This window comes from Eucalyptus grandis, chromosome 9, assembly GCF_016545825.1.
Source record: "Eucalyptus grandis isolate ANBG69807.140 chromosome 9, ASM1654582v1, whole genome shotgun sequence".
Classification (NCBI taxonomy): domain Eukaryota; kingdom Viridiplantae; phylum Streptophyta; class Magnoliopsida; order Myrtales; family Myrtaceae; genus Eucalyptus; species Eucalyptus grandis.
Genome location: NC_052620.1, coordinates 24,512,734 through 24,534,566, shown reverse-complemented (window position 1 = coordinate 24,534,566; position 21,833 = coordinate 24,512,734). Strand labels below are relative to the sequence as shown.

Below are 21,833 nucleotides of genomic sequence, written 5' to 3'. Positions count from 1 at the left end.
GGCAAAGGGGCTCAAAAGGAAGGAGGAGAAAACGCGTCCGGAGATGGGCACGGCAAGGCCTCTTTTTAGAAAAGGCACGCGCTTTTTCGGGGGACCTTTTCGTCGTCACATGGCCCGATGCTCCTCGCCTCCTTCGTCACATCGCCTGATGAACAGTTGATCCATCACCTCCCCGCGCAGAAGACGACGTGCATGTCCCGCCGACGACCACGACCTGTCGATTGTCGTCGTCTTCCTCGTGCGCCACCACCTTCCTTTGCTCCCCTCCTCCAACCTTTTCTGATTTCCCCAAATTTCCAAAATGCCGATGGCCCAACACTAGGGATGTGCAACCAAACCGGGTATTACCCGGAAACAAGACCGGCTCACCCAGAAAATAGAGTCAGGGATCGGTTTCCGTTGAAATTGATCCAGGAAACTGGTTAGAATGATTCCAAAAATGGAAGTCTCAAGGCTGATTTTGAAACAGGTTTGTAGTAGAAATTCAAAATCCTGTTCTTCCTAATTTTTATTCTTACTTTTGTAATCACACGACATTTTCCTCTTGACTCTCTTGTCACGCACGGCATTCTTTCTTCGTCCTCCTCTTCCTCACTTGCTTCCCTCTCTCACCCGTCTGAGTCCAAAAAGGGACTCGGTTATAATAAGGTTAGTACATGATCAGGTTTAGGCCTTATCATAGACCGATCACCCACATACCCAACACAGCCTAGGAAGTTCATGCGCCATTGGATCACAAATTGACACGGTGTGCCGAACAAGATGAGACTCAAGCGTACTTAGAATTTGTATAAATTGAGACAAAAGACAATAGTCTTGATCATGATCGCTTTTGTAGCGAAAAATCGAGTGCTTCCCTCTTAAAGTGGGTTTGATCGATTGAGTTGCACACGTGCTGTACATCAGTTTGTTTTAGATCTTGTGTTTCTGTTTGATCGCCTTTTATCTTGATCGTACCCTCGAGATCATTTGATGATGCGATATGAAAAGATTATAGGTCATGGATTTTCTCGACATTCAAGAGTACTTGAAAGTAAGTGCTTGGAGTACGGCACGGACCCAATCGAGTGCCACTCGGTCGACCTTGACTAAAGAAGTAATCGAAAAACTCAAGAGTCAACTCTCCGTATGCTACTATAGGTATCAAAACATAATGGTAACTTCAAGATTTATTGAATAATCTCATTTTACAAGATAAATCATAGAGCAAATTTAGGGAATTCGATTCCATTCGCGAGCCTATCAATCTAAGTACTAATAATTCTGAGCCGAGATACTTAAGGTCAGAGAAAACAAAGAGATTTCTCACAATTAAGCTTCGTGGGTGCCACGACGGCACTATCATTAGGCATTCTTAACCAAGACGCCCATCTGACCCAAAAAATAAAAAAAAAAAAAATAAAAATCTAGACGTCTAGAAATAATAAAATAATAAAATCATGGTATTTCTCAAAATATCCGTCATTTATGCAGCACTTTTAAGCTCTGATTCCGTTGACTGCCCGAGAACGTGCTTGACTGACCACGGGGGGGTAGCCTTAGCTGGAGCGCACCAACAGGAAGGTGGGAGGGTAGAAAGGACATTTCAAACAAGCAGTAGCCACGGGCTAACGGTCCTCACGCGCCGCGAAGTAAGCTCGATCCGGCGCCCGATCTCGCGGGTCGAGCGACCCACGCGCGTCGCTCCCCGTTCGATCGGCACACGAGAGCGCGTACGCACCAAAGAGCCTCAACCGCGCGTGTCCTCATCGCGCCTCGAGTTCGTTCCGATTCAAACTGGCTCGTGGACGGTTACGCACCAATATCCTCGGTGCATGTAGACCGCCACCCGCCCCAAATTATTAGGAAATTACCTAGTTGTCCTCCCATAAATTAGATGTCAATTCATAAAAGTTTTACCCCGAGATCAGTCGAACTCATCGTCTTTGCATGATGTTTGCCCGATCCACTGAATTTCGATTTTCACCGATCGGCGCAATCAATGCGTCGGAACAATTGGAAACTACCATTTCTTTAAAATTCCGGGCTCGACTTGCCTGATCATGTAGCTTTTTATGCTGTTAATTTAACCATCTCGATCTAGGAACTAAGTCGAAATTCACCGTATGGAATCAAGCTTTATACCTCCGTTTATGTGATTGATCACACGCTTCCCCACAAATACCCTGCAAATATGTATTGCTATTTTAAGGGCTATTCCCATAATTAAGTATGCGGCCGTAATAATCCCAGTTTTTAGGGGTGTCTTTCGATTTTAATTCCGATTTTTTTTTTTGGGGGGTCCTCTATATCAGGGCCGCATTATTCTAATCATTACTTTAGCCGAACGGAAAATAAGAAGACGCATTAATAAAGAAATTAATATATTTATAATGCGGGCCTCTTCTTCCGCTTCTGTTTTCACACAGTAGCACGCTTACTTTTTGCCCCCCCCCGCTTCCCTGCTCCAGTTCCTCCTCCCTCGCACACACTTCAAAAACCAAAGTCTTGTTCCCACTTTCGCTCCCTGCTCTTTCCTGCGACCTCTTTCTCTCTCTTCTTTCTCTCTCATGAAGAAGAGAACTCCCTCCCTTCTCTCTCTCTAGCCCCTCTCTCTCTCTCTCTAGCTGCTGCAAGTTCGCACCGTCTTTCTCTCTCTTCTCTTCTCTGTGCTCGTTTCTTCTCTGGGTCGTCGAGCATGGAGAAGAAAGCAAGGCTCTTCACGTCCCTCAAGCAAGAAGTGATCCGGACCCTGTCCCCGTCCCGCTCCCGGGCGGGTCCCCCATGTCGGGCCTGCTCCGCCGCAAGAAGGGCGGCGGCGGCGGCGGCGGCCTCGCGTCCCTCCCCGACCAGGTGGTGGCCTGGAGATCCGGGAGCCTGCGGCCCGTGGGGGAGGCGCTGGCGCCGCTGATGGAGGGGCCGGATCCCGACGGGGGCGAGGCGGGCGACCCGCGGAGGAGCAACAACGGGTCGGGCCGCCTGGGCCAGTGGGTGAAGGGCCAGCTCCACAGGCGCCGTCGGTGAGCGCCGCGGCGTGCCGGAGTCTGATCTGAGGGTGCTGCTCGGGGTGCTCGGCGCCCCCTCGCGCCGGTCCACGTCAGCTCTCTCGACCCTCTGCCTCTTCTCAGTATCAAGGACACTCCCATTGTCAGACCTCTTTCTCTCTCTCCTGTTTTTCTTTTCTTTTCTTTCGGCACTGTTCTTGGTGGTGTCGAAGCGGTTTAAATTCAAGATCAACCGCAGATGGGAAAAGGGTCTGTAGAGGTTAATGGTGAGCGAGGAGGCTGATTGCGGACGGTTTCTTGCACTGTTCTTGCCATGCATTATAGCATCCGTTCGCTTTCTTTTTGTAAACTGTATGTATCGTTAGTTGTTACCCTACTAGTATCAGTGGTGGGTTACTATTATTCTTAGAATCTCGACTTTGCACGGTTAGGGAGAAGAACTTTTGTCACTGAGTGGAGACTGGAGACTGATCATACTGTTTTTCGCTGTGATCCGTGTTCATGCAATTTTAGTAGATGGTTAGAAGCTATGCATGCCAAATGCAAAATGGAAACCTGATATAGTTTCTTATTTCGATGGGTTTTGAGTAAGTCGGGCTGTTCGATGAGGGCTTGATTTGGTTGCTTTTTGGAGCTATTGAGCATTCATGTGAAGCCTACTTCGACTGTGTGAAATTAAATCTGACTTTTATCGTGGGTTGCGTCTTAGGAAACTTCTTCTGCTCAATACATCCTCCAACAGTACACGGCCGCTTCTGGCGGGCAGACGCTCAGAACTCTGTTAAAAATGCCTATGCGATGGGAAAGGTGAGGATGACCACTTCAGAGTTCGAAACTGTTTCGAAGGTGATCAAGAACAGGAATTCTGCACACACAGGTGGTTTGTGCTCTGGCAGATGGATCCAGATATGTGGTATGTGGAGCTTGCAGTTGGAGGAAGTAAAGTTCATGCTGGCTGCAATGGCAAACTTGTTTGGCGACACACCATGGCTTGGCGCACACACACGGCGAAAGGCCCAGTTAGGCCTTTGCGCCGTGCACTTCAGGTGAAAACTATTGCTTTTTTCTTCTCCTTTTCCTCTGCTGGGGTGATTGTGTGATGTTAGTGACCTTGCTTTGCTAATTATTCTTTGTTGGCCATGATTCTGTTTACAGGGTCTCGACCCTAGAACCACTGTGAGTCTGTTTGCTGATGCGAGGTGCGTTGGTGAGAAGAAACTTAACAGCGAAAGTTGCTTTATCTTAAAGCTCTGTGCTGACCCTCAAACATTAAAGGCCCGGAGTGAGGGCCTGCAGAGATCATAAGGCATGTCTTATTTGGTTATTTTAGCCAGAAAACAGGACTTCTGGTTTTACCTGGAGGATTCTCATCTGACTCGGATTCAATGTGGTGGTGGAGATGCTGTTTATTGGAAACAACGATCAACTCATACCTTCATGATTACAGACCTGTGGAGGGTATCATGATTGCCCATTCTGGGCATTCCGTGGTGACCCTTTTCAGGTTTGGGGAAACTACAATGAGCCATACCAAAACAAGGATGGAAGAAAGTTGGACAATCGAAGAGGTTGCATTTAATGTGCCAGGTCTCTCAGAAGACTGTTTCATCCCTCCGGCAGATTTGAGATCTGGATCTATTTGTGACATTTCTGGGCTTCATCAAGATGAAAGGGAAAAGAGCGCACTGGCGCTCTCGGCATATCGGGCCAAAGTTGCGGCATTAGAGCAAGCAGATGATAGCTGCACTGATAATGTGATTTGGAGAATGGAAGTATAGTGACTGTTAGGATAACAATAGGGCAATTGTTGATAGTTTTAATTGGCTGACAAATTAGGTTATATTAGGTAGGAGCCGGGTAGATTTTGATATGCCTCTATTAGTCTGTAAATAGAGCATAATCATTCACTAGTTGTGACCTGGGCCTAGATGAATCTTTATACTCTTTGGTGCAGAATCAACTTGGGAGTTGGAGCTCGACATTCAGGTAGGGATAGAGCAATGGAGGTTATTTTTTAGTTTACCTTCCATTCAAGAAAGCAGATGGTAATGCTTTGATGTGGCAGAGCCATTACCCTCGACTATATTCTGGGGTATTCCTTTCCTTAGATGAGTGGCGGTAGTGGTAACAAGGACACTGCTATCTGCCCTAGGAGTCCAAAACTAAATTCAGTTCTGTCAGTTTTATGGTCTTGAGGTTTTTACTGTCGTGTGGTAACTTTTGAAGGACTTTTGTGGGTCACATGCCTGGCTGGTGGAAGTGAATTTCCTCTTGCCGGGTAAGATTGTTAGGGTTCTGATTGTATTGTTGTTTGCTTTTAGTGCAGCTGTTGAAACTGAAAGGTGTGAACAAAGGCATTGTAATTCAATATATGAAATGGCTCATTTATAAAGAGTTCCAGCTCTTCTCCTTCTGTAGTCTTCACCTTTATTGTTGGTTATAGCTTAGTCTGTAGACAACCTTTATTGTTTTTTTCTCTGTCAGAGATGTCTATCCGACAGTGAAAGTGTTTTCAGGACAATTTCAGTAAGTTGAACCGAGTCGAGTCCACGCGCTTGATATTTCTTTACCAGTCTCTCATGGTGAAGAAGGCAGGGTTAGCTTTTCTCTTTATTCTGTTCCCAGGTGGGAGATGTCTACGTCTTCTTGGACCACGGGGCCCTGCGCCCTTTGTGTCAAATGTCCTTCGCTTTTGTTGACAGTCCCTCTGCTCATTGGGACCACAACGTTGGTTGATAAGCTGTTGTGGTGTGTGCCTGTTAGCTGCAGGTAGCCTTGCGTTTTTCAAGCTAATTTTTGGTCATGACCCCTTAACAGTAGTCGGAAGCACTAGAGTCTGCACAGCAAACGCCATAGGCCCGTGACTCTTTATCTTTCTTCCCGGCTAGAAAATTTACTCAATGACGCAATTTTGGGTGAAGGCGAAGGCCAAGTGTTCGTTTTTGGGGGAATAGGATGTGATGAACTAGTGGCAAACCAGGGGACGAACAAAAAGTAGATGTATGATGTTCTTAGTTTCGTCATTCGACATGCAATCGACCCATCTACAGGCTGGAGAAACTCCTGTACCTATGTGCAAGTGCTTTCGATAGATGCTTGTCCTCGAAATAGTTCAGCAGCTTCCACGGAGTATTAAAACATCTAACGAGTCGTTGCCCTTTGTTATGTCCTTCCAAAATAATGGTTTTGTAGTACTGTCCCGCACCGATGCATTTCCTCAAGCACTCTACTAAGCACATCTAGATCACTACAGTATTCGACCAAAAACGTTCACCATACCATATGCATAACTTACCGTACCCAGCTACAACTAGAGTCTAGAGATAGGCAGAAGAAGGAAGTCCCCTCCATGGCCCGCCTGTTTTCTGGACATGGGGAAGAGATACGAGGCTACCGACAATTACTTGATAGAGGAGTTTCAACGTTAAAAGATCAAAGGGACACGATACACACGTTTTCTCCTCTTGCCTCAGGCATAATTCCTTCCCTTCTCAATGATGGACTCGACTTGAGATATTAAATTCAGTGATGCAAACCAGTCGAGAAGAATAAGGTTTGTGGAGGCCCTCCATAGTCAATAGCTCGTTCCCCTGCTTCGGTCAAGGGGAAAGAAGGGAAAAAATCTGGTCATGATTCATTAGTCTTGAAAACAAGCAAATCATTCTTCAAACCCGCAGCTAGCTAATGGTAAGGATGATGACAAAATATGGAAGGCCGGTCTTAGTTATTTCTCCCAACGTGGGGCCTTGATTGAGCTCCAACTACTCAATTCTCCCACAAAAAACGTCATCTCTCATACTATCCTCAACTAATCAGAATTTGTCACCTTCGTCCTGCTCTTCTGGGTTCCCAGTACCAGTTTCCAAGTCGTTCACGTGCCTGTCAAACTCTTTTCCTCTGGAAAGGTATCAAGTGTTGGCTTCCTTTTGTTTTGGAGCCGAGCTCGTGGTCCTCTCGTATGGAGGACTAACCGGTACTCAGTCGAAAGTTCGTGGATCTAGATGCAGGATGCCGCTCGAAACATAAAGATTGGAGAGTGATACATTAATTCAAAGTTTAGGATTTTGACTTGCTCCGTCCACCCCCCCCAATTAGTTCAAATATCCGTAGACTTGAAGAGGACTTCAGAGACGTGAACTCCAAGAACGCTCGTGGGCGCCCTGCTCTGAAATTAAAGATACGTGGGTTTAGCTCGGTACTTGCCGTTCTTGATTCCCTAAATCAGATGTGGACCACCCGGCACCCGCTTGCTTTCCGAGTCTACACGGGCATTGACTTCTAGGCACCCCACTTCGCCGATGCTCTCTGCTTTCACCACCTTCCAGCATCGCTGCAGAAATAGTGGAAATGCTCTCGATCGGGGCTCGCACGATAAATGACAGGAGTGTCGGCAAAGACGAGTCTTTTCCACTTCTCGGGGTCGAGGAGTATTAATGATCCTTGTAAGAAGTGACAATGACTTGGCATTAATGAAGGCTCGGTGCTGGTACCAAGTCCAACGCTAGGGAAACCCGAGTGAAGCTTCCCTGCTGCTCTTTTTTCTCACTTTTTTTTAAACCTTTGAGCAAAAGAATTTAGCTTGCTTAGACACGTACCAACGCCAGAGGATATTAATCATCCTTGCAAACTTCAATGCCGACCGCCGTACGCGGCCGTGCGAGAGGAGAAACATCGTCACCAGTTTTTTCCACCTCCCTGATCGCCCATTTTTCAGCTGGAATCGCATGCATTCGCAGCGTTAAAGACGCGATCTTTTTCTTCAAAAGAATAGCACACCTTTTTTTTTGTTTCGTTTCATCTTGGAGTTAGATTAGAAGGACGGACATTTGCTCTTTCCGTTGTAGTGTCAGGTGGATGCTCCTTAAACGAGACGACTGATTAATTTCATTACATCAATGCCGATCCCCACTTAAAGACTCAGTCGTATTAGCTTTGCCAAGACGAGTGGGCCTGGCCTGCGGTGGGTGGTGTCAACAACGTTGCTTTCCTTGACAAATCGAAACCTATGATCACGCCAAGGAAGAAAAATTATTGTATGCATAAGATTTAGACGTGTTATATCCGATCAATCGTGTTGTTGCTTTCGCCGTGATTTGAAATCTATAACCATGCCAAGGAAGAAAAATCATCCTATGCGTATGGTTCACGTCCAACGTGATATAGTTGATTTGTCATATTACCGCTCTCGTAAATTGCGTCTCGACTTTTCTACTATATGATTCTGAAATCTCTATTTTTATTTTGTTAGGGATATTTAAGATGATTTATGATAATTTTCGGTATCTCTCAAGATTATGCGTATTTTAATTGCTATGTTATCTTATTTAGTCATTTCATAAAACTTATAAATGTGCTAATGTCATCTTCGTTATGATATATTGAATTATGCACAATTACTTTCTTCCACATATCTCTCTTATTTCTGAACTCATTGGTCGGTCTTGTCACGTGTAAGAGTGATCGGTTCTCTGTCCGATCCGGTTCCATCTAAGAACCGAGAACCGGATCGGGAGGATCAATTCCCAATTTTTAAGGACCGAAGACTAGACTGGAAAATCTTAGGATTAGGAACCGAACTTGACTAACCAATCTGACCAGGTTCCATAGAACTTATCACTAGTAAGAAAATTAAAAAATTAAGAAAAATACAAGAATATTACTATTTCTAGGTTTTATTGCTATTTTTAAGAAATTAACAAATATATTTTTAATAAGAAAGAGTCGGTCGATCCGGTTTTCTCGCAGGCTGGGAGGCTAGGCCGTCACTCTACGAAATGCCAAGAGAACCCGTACGTCCGTCAAATCCGTCCAATCTGGGTGGGCAGTCCGATATGCTCATCCCTACTCACGTGGCACCATCCTATGGTGTATTTTTTTACGTTGGGCCCTGATTAGCCAAATCTCTTTGCCGGTCCACTATACAGTCCAGTCCTCCAAGCCCATCGCAGCCCAAATTCAGGAACTCCATGGGGGCCCACCAGTGAATTCGAGTTGGGCTCGCCGCCACACCACTTCACGAGGCCCGAACTCGTGGTCGTCACCGTCTTCTTCCGCAAATCGTCCGCGCTGGAGGCCAACCGTCGCATGCGGCGACGCAAAAGCCAGAAGAGCTCGAGCTTCGGAGAGGAAATCTCGCATCGTTCCGCCTGCTTCTCGGCAGCCCCCACCTCGCGCTCTTCGAATCTTGCAATCGGCGCTTGGTGAGGGTTACTGAATTCATAGTCGAAATGCGGTCGATTCCTGAATCCGTTGCGTTTCTTCATGATTGTTGCCCGCGCATGGATGCATCGATCTTTTCCCCGTCAATTTCCCTTCAAGTTGTGCTTTGGGTCGCGCGTGGATGCATTGATCTCTGATTGTTTTTTTTGCCTCTCGTCATGCTCTGGCTCGCCGTGATGTTGTTTCGGCTCTTGAAAGTTTGCTGATTTCGCGAGGGACCTAGAATGGTAGGGCTTACGCTGTGGGGTTTTTGTTGGTCAATCTTTTGCAGTTGCCATGGCGTTGAGGATGATCGCTAGGAGGTTGAGGTTGCAGAGTAAGCTGCGGCCCATGTTCTCTTCAGCCTCTCTGCTGCATTCACACGCCACCAGCTTTGGTATCTCTTCTTCTTGCTATGAATTGGGTCATTTCTATTGTTGAAATTATTTTGATGTGAAATTGCTGCTGTTCCCGTGAATTGGAGAGCTTCCCAGAATTTGTCTTGTTTGCCATTAGTTGCTTATGGGATACAGCTTGTTTGCCCCCGCCCTCTTCCCAGGTTTCAAAGTTCGTGAAGAGGATAAAAAGTCAATTGGTTGGGAATGTCTTCACTAGTGTTGCTTCAACCTATGATCTCATGAATGATTTGATGAGTGCCGGCCTTCATCGGCTATGGAAAGATAGGTCAGTTGTGGGGTAGCTCGCATGGTAGATCGTTTTTGATTGGCATCACAATGTCTTGCCCTCACACTATGGCTTGTGTTCTGACATATTTCAGACTAGTTTCAAGCTGCACCCCTTTCCCTGGAATGAAGCATCTTGATGTGGCCGGTGGGACAGGTTAGCTTAATAATTTGAATATTTGACATGCAGAATATAAAATTGATGATAGTATGGAACTTGATTCTTCGTAGATACTTCTTTCTGATGATCATATCATAAAATAAAATTTGCACTTCTGTCATATGGAGTGGGGGATGTCAAGATTGTTCATTTTGCTGATGATATCTGCCCAGGCCTTCACCACATTACATTCAAAGGGATCTTAGTTAGTCTGATATCACCCAAGAATTTGACTTTTTTGTTTTTTTGTTTTGGATGCATTCTACTAAACTTCTTAGCATTTTCATCCCACGAGTTTGCTCAAATGGGAAACCAGTAATGGAGGAAGGTTTTCAATTTCCTGCTACTGTCGTAGTAATACAGATGAAGAAATTAGGGACTTAGGATCCACTGGATCCTAAATAGACTGAAAGTACTTTTAGTTCTCTCGACTATTTGGAAGAGGAAGGAACCTTGGGTTGGCAAGGCAAACTTCTTATGGTTTTGTTCTGAATTAATACGGTGATCCGATTTGAGTTGATATCTTTCCTTTTCATTTTTGTTGATTTTGACAGGTGATGTTGCTTTCAGGATTCTGGAAGATATAAACAGTACAAGACATCGAGCCCTGCAGGATGCTACAGAGGATTACTTACATGAAGAAACTCAAATATATATCTGCGACATTAATCCAAACATGTTAAATGTTGGTAAAAAAGGGCCATAGAGAGAGAGGTAAAGGGGAAAGGGAAGGTCCTTTATTTGAATTTTATCTCGTAGAATGGTGATCTTCTTTTGAGGCTAAAAATTTTACTGTCCTATATTATTAGGTTTTGGAGACAATAAGGCCCTTAGATGGGTGGAGGGAGATGCAGAAGCCTTGAAATTTGAAGATAATTCAATGGATGGCTACACAATTGCATTTGGGATTAGGAATGTGGCACACATTGAGAAAGCACTTGCTGAAGCTCATAGGTATGAGTTCCCTAGCATTTATCACTGTCAACATACTAAAAACGAAGTTCAGGGTTCTCATTTAGTTTTGTGTAAGTGGACTAATTTGAGTTTAAGAGGATACCGTGTTACTAGGTTTGATGAAGTTTAAGTTATTAATTCTGTCATTACTCTTCTTTGGTTCTTTCAACAGTCCTTTGTGACTACCATTTTGTGTAATTAAAAATAAACAAAAGTGTGCATAGAGATCATGGAGGTTAATGAGATTTCCAGTAAAAGATGGATTTTTTCTACATAAATTTTTGGGGAGAGTTAATGCACTTTTGAGGTTGTAAATGTCATTGCTCTTTTCAGGATTCTGTTGGTTTGGGGAAATCTTACTGTCATTGAAACTTCGTGCATGTTTATTTTAACAGGGTGCTTAGAAGAGGAGGCAGATTCCTATGCCTTGAACTGAGCCATGTGGATACTCCCATATTCAAGGAATTGTGAGTCTATTGAGTGCCTTGACTGCTGACATATCGCGGATTCCTTAACGGCACTTACTGGCAGCTCATTTTCTTTTGTTTTATTAAACGGAGGATTCTGTTATTGTACTGTCATACTTTTTTAGGCAATAGACATCTTTAGCACTGTGTCAGTTGTCATTAGAAGCATTTTTTTCTTCTTCTGGTCAGTCATTAGAAGCATTTATTAGTTGAGAAATTCTGTAATCTGTACTTATGGTATTTTCAAGTTCGTGGAAAAAAGAATAAAATTTTTGTCAGCTAATTGAGAACCTTTGATTAGGATTCTGGAACCCGAATGCTGACAGGTTACAGCCATTTTCTTGTTCACTTGCAAGTCCCTTTTGATCTGAGTTTCTGACTTTGCCCCCATGCAGGTATGATTACTACTCATTCTCACTTATTCCTGCCATGGGAGAATTAGTTGCGGGCGATCGTGAATCATATCAATACTTAGTTGAGAGCATCCGTCGGTTTCCTGCACAGGTAATGTCTCTTCATTTTTTTTTCTTATATATTTCATTCGCAGAATGGAATGCTGCTTATGCCCCATCGCACTTTTTAGAGATATGACCAAGTAAAGCTATACATATATGGTCAAGATATGAGTTTTCACACGAGGTACAAAAGCACCAGCCCATACATTGGACGACTTTATCGTTAGTTAATGAATCAATAAATGGAATGGCCAAAACAGGAAATAAACATATCAATGCATGCTCTGTTAAGACAGAAATAGCTTGAGTTCTCTTTAACGATGCCCCTCTTTTTAATTCTATTGGTCTATCTTCAAATAAGTACTCACCTGAGCAGTTCATAAATGCAGGAAAAATTTGCTTCGATGATTGCTGACACGGGCTTTCAGAAGGTTGAGTACGAAAATCTTGTCAGGGAGTCGTTTGCCATCCATTCAGGCTTGAAACTCTAGTCAGACGTAAACGAAATTTGTTGGAAAAGATTTTGGCTATGGTGACAAAGGAATTGATTCATTAATCTGTAGGTTCAGGTTTCCAATCCACAAGATTACTTTGCGATATGTACCGTTCAGAACATTCTGTTCATGTCATAAAATGATTTTGAGAGTTTTCTGTTCTCTGTATCTTGATGTGGCGAAAATCAAGATGAGCTCTAGTGTTCGGTTGAATGCTTTTCAATGTCATGTCTCCAGCAAGACAGTTTTTGTTCTTTGCTTTCGACCTAGTCGTAAATAGAGGTGAGCACTTTACTGGGAACCAGAACGATTGAATCGGTTTTCAAGCCTCTTTGAGATAAAATAAAAACTTTTGCATCTATCAAGAACTGAACCATAATTTTCAATGTAAAGGAATAATAGCGTAATCACTTAATGAATTAGTACTTTTATAGTGAATTGATGCAATTGTAATATTTCTTTTATAAAAAATTGGTTCAAAACATAACATAAGATGGGCCAATTTTTAAGGCGTATAACCGGCTAGCTTAGGAACCGGCCGTTCCAGTCCCATTTTAAAACTTTGTAAATGGGATCACAAACTAAGTTTATGGAAGCCGATCCATCCTTAGAACTGATCACCTGTGCTGGTAAAATCTTTATTTTCTTATTCATGAAACAATTCACTGTATCCTATAAATATTTCAAACCGTAATTAAAGGAAATGCTGTGGTTTATGAAGGAAAATTAACAGTTCTTCAACCGTAGAATCCAAATTGAGAGAGCCAATACAAAATCACCCCATTGCTGTTGTCAGATCCACGGATGACATGGAGTTGTACTATCATCATTGAGATATATACTACGCAAGTTGAGAATAATGTATGAGACGCCTATTCAGAAATCATGAAAAAACTGAGCTTTGATTCATTTTGCGAAATATAAGTAATTCAAATAATATTATCGTAAAAATAATCGTTCATATAACATAAAAATGAATGAAAGAGCGACATTTTCATTATTCACGAAAATGTTTATATATAGATTGTTATCGAAAATATTTTTAATTAATTAATTACTTTAAGCAATAAAAGTGATTAATTTTTAAAAATGATTTTTTTAAATTATCCTTTTCTATCAAAATAATCGGAGCCGGAAAATTCAAGCAGTTTTCAGGAAAAATGCCAATTGCCAATGGACTCCAGGAGCCACGGCAAGCCAAGCCAAGAAAGTTCTCATTCAGGACACAGACAAGGCATAAAATATCGTCCCCATTCCTACCCGATAGTATCTTCGTCTTCCCTAGCCAAGCCAAGAAAGTTCCTCAATGGACTCGGCATTCTGATCTTTCTCTCTCTCTTTCTCTGTCTGAAATGGCTGAAAGATTAGCTCTTCCTCTTATCCTGCCGAGCCCTCCATCTCCAAAACCCATCTTCCCCAACCACATCAGCTATCATCCCCAACCCTCACCTTCACCACCACCACCACTCCTTCAGGACGTCGTCCACCGAAACTTCTGCTCTTCGGATTCTTTGGACCGGCTCACTCAGTCGCTTTCGCAGTCCCAGTCCCAAAACCGAATTCCAGCGTCAAATTTCAGAGAGCGGACCCGAATAGGCCGGTCCCATGACGCCAACCGCGGAAAACCGTGGACCCACCACCGCCTCTCCCCTCAAGGTCAGGCCTTTATCCAGAAACTCATCGACCCGTCACTTGACGCGGCTCGAATCGACACCTGTTTGGTTGAGTTGATTGAATTGTATCGTAAAGATGGTCTTTTTAGTCTGGAGTTTCTGTCCATGGAGCTTCTTGGTATTGTGAAGGGTTTAGGGTTTAACAAGAAGGCGACTTGGCGTTGAGTGTGGTCCACTGGGTCAGGAGTCCGGGGGCTATCCGCTGGCTTTGACTGGCGCCGTCATTGCTGTGGTTGTCAATGTCCTCGGGAAAGAAGGCAGAGTCGCCGCTGCTGATGCTTTGTTGCACAGCCTTCGCAAGGACGAATTTGAAATCGATGTTTATGCCTATACTGCGTTGATAACTGGGTTTGCTAGCAATGGGAGGTACAGAGATGCAGTGATGGTATTTAAGAAAATGGAGGAAGAGGGTTGTAAGCCCACTCTGATTACGTATAATGTGGTTCTGAATGTGTATGGGAAAATGGGAATGCCGTGGAACAAGATTGTTGGTTTGATCGAGGGTATGAAAAGTTCTGGGATCGCCCCGGATTTGTATACTTATAACACTCTCATTAGTTTATTTGCCGCCGGGAAGTCTTTGTATGAAGAAGCTGCTGGCTTTTAGGGAGATCAAATTGGCAGGGTTTAGTCCTGATAAAGTTACATACAATGCATTACTAGACGTTTATGGGAGATCTCGGCGACATAAAGAAGCTATGCAGGTTTTAAAAGAGATGGAGCTCGATGGTTTTGCCTACTATCGTGACTTATAACTCTTTGATATGTGCATATGCTAGGGATGGTCTATTGGATGAGGCTGCGGAGCTCCAAGAATCAGATGGTTGAAAGGGGCATAAAACCTGACGTTTTCACCTACACTACTCTCTTGTCAGGATTTGAAAGCCGGGAAGGATGATTTTGCTATGAGGGTTTTTGATGAGATGAAGAGATGCAGGATGCAAACCAAATATTTGCACTTTCAATGCTCTTATTAAGATGCCACGACAACGGGGAAGTTTGTGGAAATGATGAAGGTCTTTGAAGAGATAAAAAAATGTCAATGCAAACCAGATATTGTCACGTGGAATACACTTCTTGCAGTGTTTGGGCAAAATGGATGGACACTGAAGTTTCTGGAGTTTTAAGGAAATGAAGAGAGCAGGATTTGTACCTGAAAGGGACACTTTCAACACCTTAATTAGTTCTTATAGCCGGTGTGGATCTTTTGACCAAGCCATGGCGGTTTACAAGAAAGAATGCTTGAAGCAGGTGTCAATCAGATCTTTCCACCTATAATGCCGTTTTGGCTGCACTGGCTGAGGAGGTCTCTGGGAACAGTCTGAAAGGGTCTTTGAAGAGATGAAGAGTGGTTGTTGTAAACCCAATGAGCTAACTTACTGTTCTTTGCTTCATGCTTATGCTAATGGAAAGCAAATTGAGCAAATGGGCATTCTTGCAGAAAGAAATTTTCTCTGGTGCAATTGAACCTCGTGCAGTCCTTCTGAAGACCCTCATATTAGTTAATAGCAAATGTGATCTTATAGTGGAAACAGAACGTGCATTCTTGGGCTTAAGAAAAGGGTTTCACCAGACATACCTACTCTAAATGCAATGGTCTCTATATATGGCAGGAGACAGATGGTTGCAAAGACAAATGAGATCTTGAACTATATGGAGGAAAGTGGCTTTACCCTAGCTTGACTACTTACAATAGCTTGATGTACATGTATAGCCGCTCACAAAATTTTGAAAAATCTGAGGAACTCTTAAGGAAATTTTGGTGAAAGGAATAAAGCCTGATATTATTTCCTTCAACACAGTTATTTTTTTTGCCTACTGTAGAAATGGTCGTATGAGAGAACCCCATGAATATTTTCTGAGTTGAAGGATTTTGGTCTTGATCCAGATGTGATCACTTACAACACCTTCATTTCAAGCTATGCAGCTGACTCAATGTTTGTGGAGGCTATTGACGTGGTCCGTTACATGATCAAGCATGGCTGTCGACCAAATCAAAACACATACAACTCAATCATAGATGGGTATTGCAAGCTCCATAGGAGAGAGGAGGCCAGCATGTTCATTACTAACCTACGAACTCTTGATCCCCACATCTCTAAAGATGTGGAGCAGAGAGTGCTCAGGCGAATTACAAGGAAATGGATTTGTAATAAGGATGAACCCTTTTCTGATGCTGCTTGAACTTTGGGACTTATTTGGAGCCATAAGTTCAAGGAAGTCAATATGCCTTCTTGACTCTTGAGATGTGAGGATTTAAGATGCTACTATGGATAGTTGTGTTGGGAGTCTGGAAAAAAGGAATGCGGCCTAAAGTTACTGAGGCATCATGCTTAAAGTTGAGACACTCTTTGTATACTCTGAAGGTAGCAAATTTTAAGGAGAAGCTCACTGACACATCTCTTTTAGGTATGCATAATCCCTTTAAAGTAATGACATCAAATTAGATCCATCTGTAGCTTGTAAGTCTGTGGCCAAATTTATCTTAATCTTGCACTATTATGCTAGAAATCAAGAAGATTATACATGTGAAAAATGACATTTATATGTAGCTTTGTTCTGACATTAAGGTAATCATTTTCTATAAAGTGAGTGAAAGATAACCTGGGTTAGTCAGTGTAACACACCTCTTTGCCCTGCATTTGCGTAACTTGGGCTCTTATGTGATAACTGCTCAGTGAATTATTTACCTTGGAAATGAATTTCTCTGATAATAATAACATAGAACTTTCATGTTTTCTATCTCAAAAAGTGCATTCGAGGAAAGTCTCTGATTGAAGTAATTGGTCTAAGTTCTTTCTACTGAACATTCAGGTTGCAGTCGCTAGTTCAGGATGGCCCTCAAATTAACCGGTTATAGTTTTCTTGCTTTGCAAATTTGAAATCTTGGCTTGCTCAATACTTGATTTATACTGAACAAGATGTTAAAAAACTCCATCTTTTCTTTTTTCTTTTTCTTTATTCTGTTCTGAGTGTGCTTCAACAGATTTAAGGCAATGGCAATTTTCAGATTTGCAGAAGGTTTGACATTGTATGGAAATTTTACTCACATCTTCAGGCACATTTCCATACCATAATTTTGCATACTGAGTGTTGCTGTATCTTTAATCCACAATATAGTTCTTACCGAGTGCTCTGAAGAATGTGTGCACTATCAGTGGACAATAAACGATGGTGTATTGACTAAGTTTTGTTATGGGCAGTTTGGCCTTCTTGGGCAAGCTATGCTGGGACTCTAAGAACGAAGATTCAGTGTGGATGGTTGAGAAGATCCCGTCAGAGAAGATGGTACACTGGTAGTGCAACTTCCTTTAGGTCAGAAAAACGAAGAGATTGCTGTATAAATGATTCACGAGCATACAGGAGAAGAGTTCTTGAATGATATAGGTATTTGTCATCTGTTCTTCGACTCACCCATGCTTCCTTCAGCTTAAAGTCCATTCATAGTATCAGCCACAGCCAAAGTGATTCGACATAGCATTTTGCCAAAATATGAAAGTTTACAGACATTTGAATACTTATTATGACAGAATATTAAGTTGGTATAAAAATTATATGTCAATTATGTAATTGTCAAACTTAAACCATCTTTACAACTTATTGTTGGACAAGAGGCTCACTTCCTTTATATCTATTGAGAGGTCCAGGCCCTGCAGTCAGCAATTCATAGAGCAAGGAGTTGAAGAAGGCTAAAATAAGCTTGCACTTCAAGTAGTCCATGCTCAAAGTCTGAGGAATACGCTGGCATGCAAAATTCCTTTTGCGGGTAGTCCCCACATAAGCCCGACACGAAGCGATTCTGCAGATAAGGAGAGTGTGTTATATGGCTCTGTTACTGCACATATGCCAGAAGAACCTCTTCTTCTCTAGTTAAAATGAGAAACCCGTATCCAGCTCAATCAAATCCAAGCTTGAAGATCACAACTAAACAAAGATGCATAGACCATAAAGTAGGTAAGGCATTGTTGCTAATTGCAAGTTGTAATCACCAAATCTCACACTCACTGCAATTGGGATCATTATTGACCCCGCGTCTTTTGGAACACGGAGGACAATACCTGGCTGATATATACTTGGATGCATTTACCTCTTCAACAGCATGCTCAGAGATTGGATAATAAGATGGCTAGCTGCTCATCGGAGACTCTAACTTCAGTGCAAGCTCCGAGCGATGCAGCAAACCTAGCAGCTAGTTGATGTTTACACTGAAGAAGAACGATGAAGAACAAGATGTTCATGGGAAGAGCGTGAAAATTCACAAGAAGAACAGGCTAGGAGATTAATCTCACTCACGCAAAGCTGTTCGCCTCTATTGACAATGTCATAAAGAACGAGTAACAGCCGCAATAATGTTCTGGGAAACACAAGTACTCCTCCTTTCTCCGAGATTCTCCAACGACCTATTTCATCATAAACCACACAATTATCCATAAACAGAGACGGACGAGCATCTTTCTTGGTTACTCAAAAACAGCTATCATAGTATTCATGTTTCTTGCAAGTCCATTCAATCATAAACCGAACAAACTTATGACAAGCATCTTTCTTGAAAGATTATTCAAAGAGAGCTATCATAGTATAAATGGTTCTTGCAAGTCGATTCAATCGCCAGCGATTTTCTTCAGACCCAATAGCACCCGACCAAGAAAGGCGAGGAGATCGACAGTAAACCTGGAAGATGAAGCGTCCACTGGGTTCGCCGGAGATCCGCTTCACGCCCCGTTGGTCCAATATCCGCGTCGCTCGCTCCAGGTTCTTGCCGAACAAGAAATGCAAGCTGCGTCCGCCGGAAGAGACGAAACCGGGTTCTCATTTTTCGAATCATAAAAGACCCCAAAAGAAAAGAAAGGACGAAATGCGAAAGAGGGTCGGAGAGAACTGACATGGACAGCTGCTCGTTCGTGACTGGGACCGTTCGGGCATCAGGCGCACAAAAAGGAGAGAAAATGAAAGGTTACGGTGGAAAGACGAGCGTTGGATATGGAAATGATGGAGGGAAGGCGTGAAGCGAGGATCGGAATGGGCGCAGAGAAGCACCTGATCTCGTCGACTCCATCGTCTTCCACACTGAATCTGCGACCGCCATGCTCGCGCTCATCTCTCTCTCGAAAGCGGACGCGCAAGATCAGAGCTTTCTCCGTCTGGGTTTGCGCAGAACATGGAAATGGCTGCTGTTTGTGCCCAATTCAACTGGAATTCGATCACGTGACTGGCAGGTGCCGCTGGCTGATTGTCAATTTAGACCTTTTTTTTTTTAAGTTTCCTTACTCGCATTTCAATCCGATGTAAGGGCGCAATTGAGTGAAGAAATTTCCTGCAAATTAGTTTCGTGATTTTTCATGTGCTTAGATTTGCCGAAAGTGATCGGTCTATGAAAAGTCATTTTGGTAAAATAAAATATGCATATCTAAAGTTAGAAAAAATTCTCTAATCTGAAAATAAGAAAACATTTTCAATGAGTATGATTTCCAAAACATTTTCAATGGACATGATTTCCCAAAAATTTTTGTCTTATATTGATGTTTTACCCGAAACAAACACACTCTAATAATTGAATTCAATTATCAATGCACAGTAATTTCATACACGTCACCTATAGATGAATCGTAATCAAAGTCCATTCGGATTGAGATTGAAAGTTGAAGATAAAACTTCAAAGACAAATTCATCAGGAATTAAAAATTGAAGGGGATAATGTATAATCCTCCGTTACCCATTACGTGGATGATTTTTTGGCTCGAGATTGCCTTGTTCTGGAGTTTTTTGTAAATACATTTCCAATGAAAATTGTCGCAATTATAAGAGGATTATGCTGGATCATAAATTCCTCGAAGACACATTTGTATAAAATAATGACAACTAAAGCATTTTAATTAGATCCACTGCCGCTGTAGGTTGGATTGTTAAGGTGTTGTAGAGTCAGTTCACAAGACTAACAGGCCAGCCACCCAGTCTTCCAATTAGCGCCATCATTTCCCTATATCACGCCCCAAGTTTCCCTGGGGGGAAGGCATCGCGGGATCAGACGTGGCTGCCCTCTCCCATAAAGGAGTGGCCAGGTCAGCCACGACCTGGGAGGGGCATAAAGGATCACTCTCCCCAGGGAGGTTCTCCCTCCTTTTTTCTCATGAGCAATTTAAGGTTTTTCTCATGAGCAATTTAAGGACCTGCTCAGGTCCTAAATCCAATATAATGTTACCAATCCAATAATGGGCCGAGCGATTACCCGTGCAAGGATTACGTTTCACCGGCAATGGGCCGAACGATTACCCGTCAACCAAAATGCCTCGGAATTCGATTTTCCCTCTCATTCGTTATCTTTTCCTCATTTAGAAAGACTAAAGATCTGCAGAACAAAAAGTATGGACAAGCAGTGACCGAATCACATCCATTCAATAATTAAGAACAACATATTCCCAAAAGGGTTGCTAAGTATCGAACAAAAATGATGCTCCACTGTCACCGTCATATCTGGCGCCCCCCCAAAATGAATCTATCTTAAAGAACCACAGAATGTCCAAAAAGACCAAGCTGGTCGGAACTTCACTCAAAAACCAAAAGCAGCTTTGCTCCTCAAATGGGAAAAAAACACCAAAAAGAGAACTATATACACCAGATCTTTGCGATTTTTCTCATCAATTTAAGTTCCCGGGCTTCAGTATTTCTTTTCCTGTGTCGCAAGCAAAACTTATTGACATAAACATCAATAAACAAAAAGTCAGTCGTCAACCTTCGAGCATTTGCCGGGGTAACTCTATGCCTCGGACATTGCATGGAGGAGATCCCCTTCTGCTTCATCTGCAGTGAGGGAAAATGTCGGCTGGTGCGCTCGTACAGCTCATCACGCCGTGGTTTAATGTACTGAGAGGCAATTTATAGTGATCGAGATAAACCACAATCACAGTGATATCGTCGTGGAAATGCCGTCTTATTCCTTTCTCAATCTTTGTGATGTCATCATACCTCATCTCTCTCTTTTCGCAGCCTCGTGAAGGGCTGCTCTCACTAGTCGCTTGGCTATCCCTGTGAAATGTGACAAAAGAAACATTAAGCAGCTGTCAAATACCATTTTCAGGGTTTCTTCTAACCTATAGCACAACACAGAAAACCGACATCTCTACTCAATACTTGCGGAAATGCCGCCAACTTTTGAACATTAACTGACTGCAAATTTAATGTGAGATCCACTTTCCCAAATGGTCTTGACAAAAACACCAAAAGGAAGCATTTAGTTATGGCATTCGGAAAGAATGTATGTTTGTTTTTTTATTTATTTTAAGTCCATGGACAGTAAGATCGAACGGCAATTAAACAAACTCACAGCTCTAGGGCTCTTGAAGACAATTTCCACGGCTGCTTCATCGCTTAACTGTTCCCAGAGGCCATCTGATGCAAATATAAGGAACAGATCCTCTCGCTTAAGTTTCCTTTTATGATGGAAGGTTCTGCTGTCATTACTGGCGTTTCAAGGGAATAGGGCTTGCAAATTGCTGAAATAGCGGGTCCCTGTTCAATTCTGGTTTCTTCAAATACATATCCCCAATAGATCTTGAGACCTGCATATTTAAAGAAAAAAGCACTCAGAATCTTTCTGATCTTTTCAATGTCCACACAATGACTCCAAGAAAAGCAAAGACTGCCTTCCATTAGGTATATGAAGACCATCAGATAATTCAAATATCATGCATTGGTATGTGAAGTAGAGTCACAAAAGATGCAATACAGCCAGTACTTCAGAATACCAATCTAATGTCCATTGCTAAGC

At 42.8% G+C, this 21,833-nt stretch overlaps 1 protein-coding gene and 3 pseudogenes across 1 annotated transcript; 3 read left to right on the top strand and 1 right to left on the bottom strand.

The window, feature by feature from the left end:
* The first annotated feature begins 2,662 nt into the window (after positions 1-2,662).
* LOC120288309 lies at positions 2,663-4,844 on the top strand (annotated as a pseudogene).
* A 4,214-nt stretch (positions 4,845-9,058) lies between these two features.
* LOC104418678 (2-methoxy-6-polyprenyl-1,4-benzoquinol methylase, mitochondrial) lies at positions 9,059-12,608 on the top strand. Its single transcript, XM_039301544.1, is given in 10 exon segments — positions 9,059-9,184; positions 9,475-9,579; positions 9,742-9,764; positions 9,766-9,866; positions 9,961-10,022; positions 10,580-10,739; positions 10,833-10,979; positions 11,375-11,446; positions 11,842-11,950; positions 12,291-12,608. Coding segments are annotated over 9 exon segments (876 nt in total). The 5' UTR covers positions 9,059-9,184; positions 9,475-9,479; the 3' UTR covers positions 12,393-12,608.
* A 1,017-nt stretch (positions 12,609-13,625) lies between these two features.
* LOC120288471 lies at positions 13,626-16,252 on the top strand (annotated as a pseudogene).
* A 1,919-nt stretch (positions 16,253-18,171) lies between these two features.
* Positions 18,172-19,240, bottom strand: LOC120288129 (annotated as a pseudogene).
* Between the last annotated feature and the right edge of the window lie 2,593 nt (positions 19,241-21,833).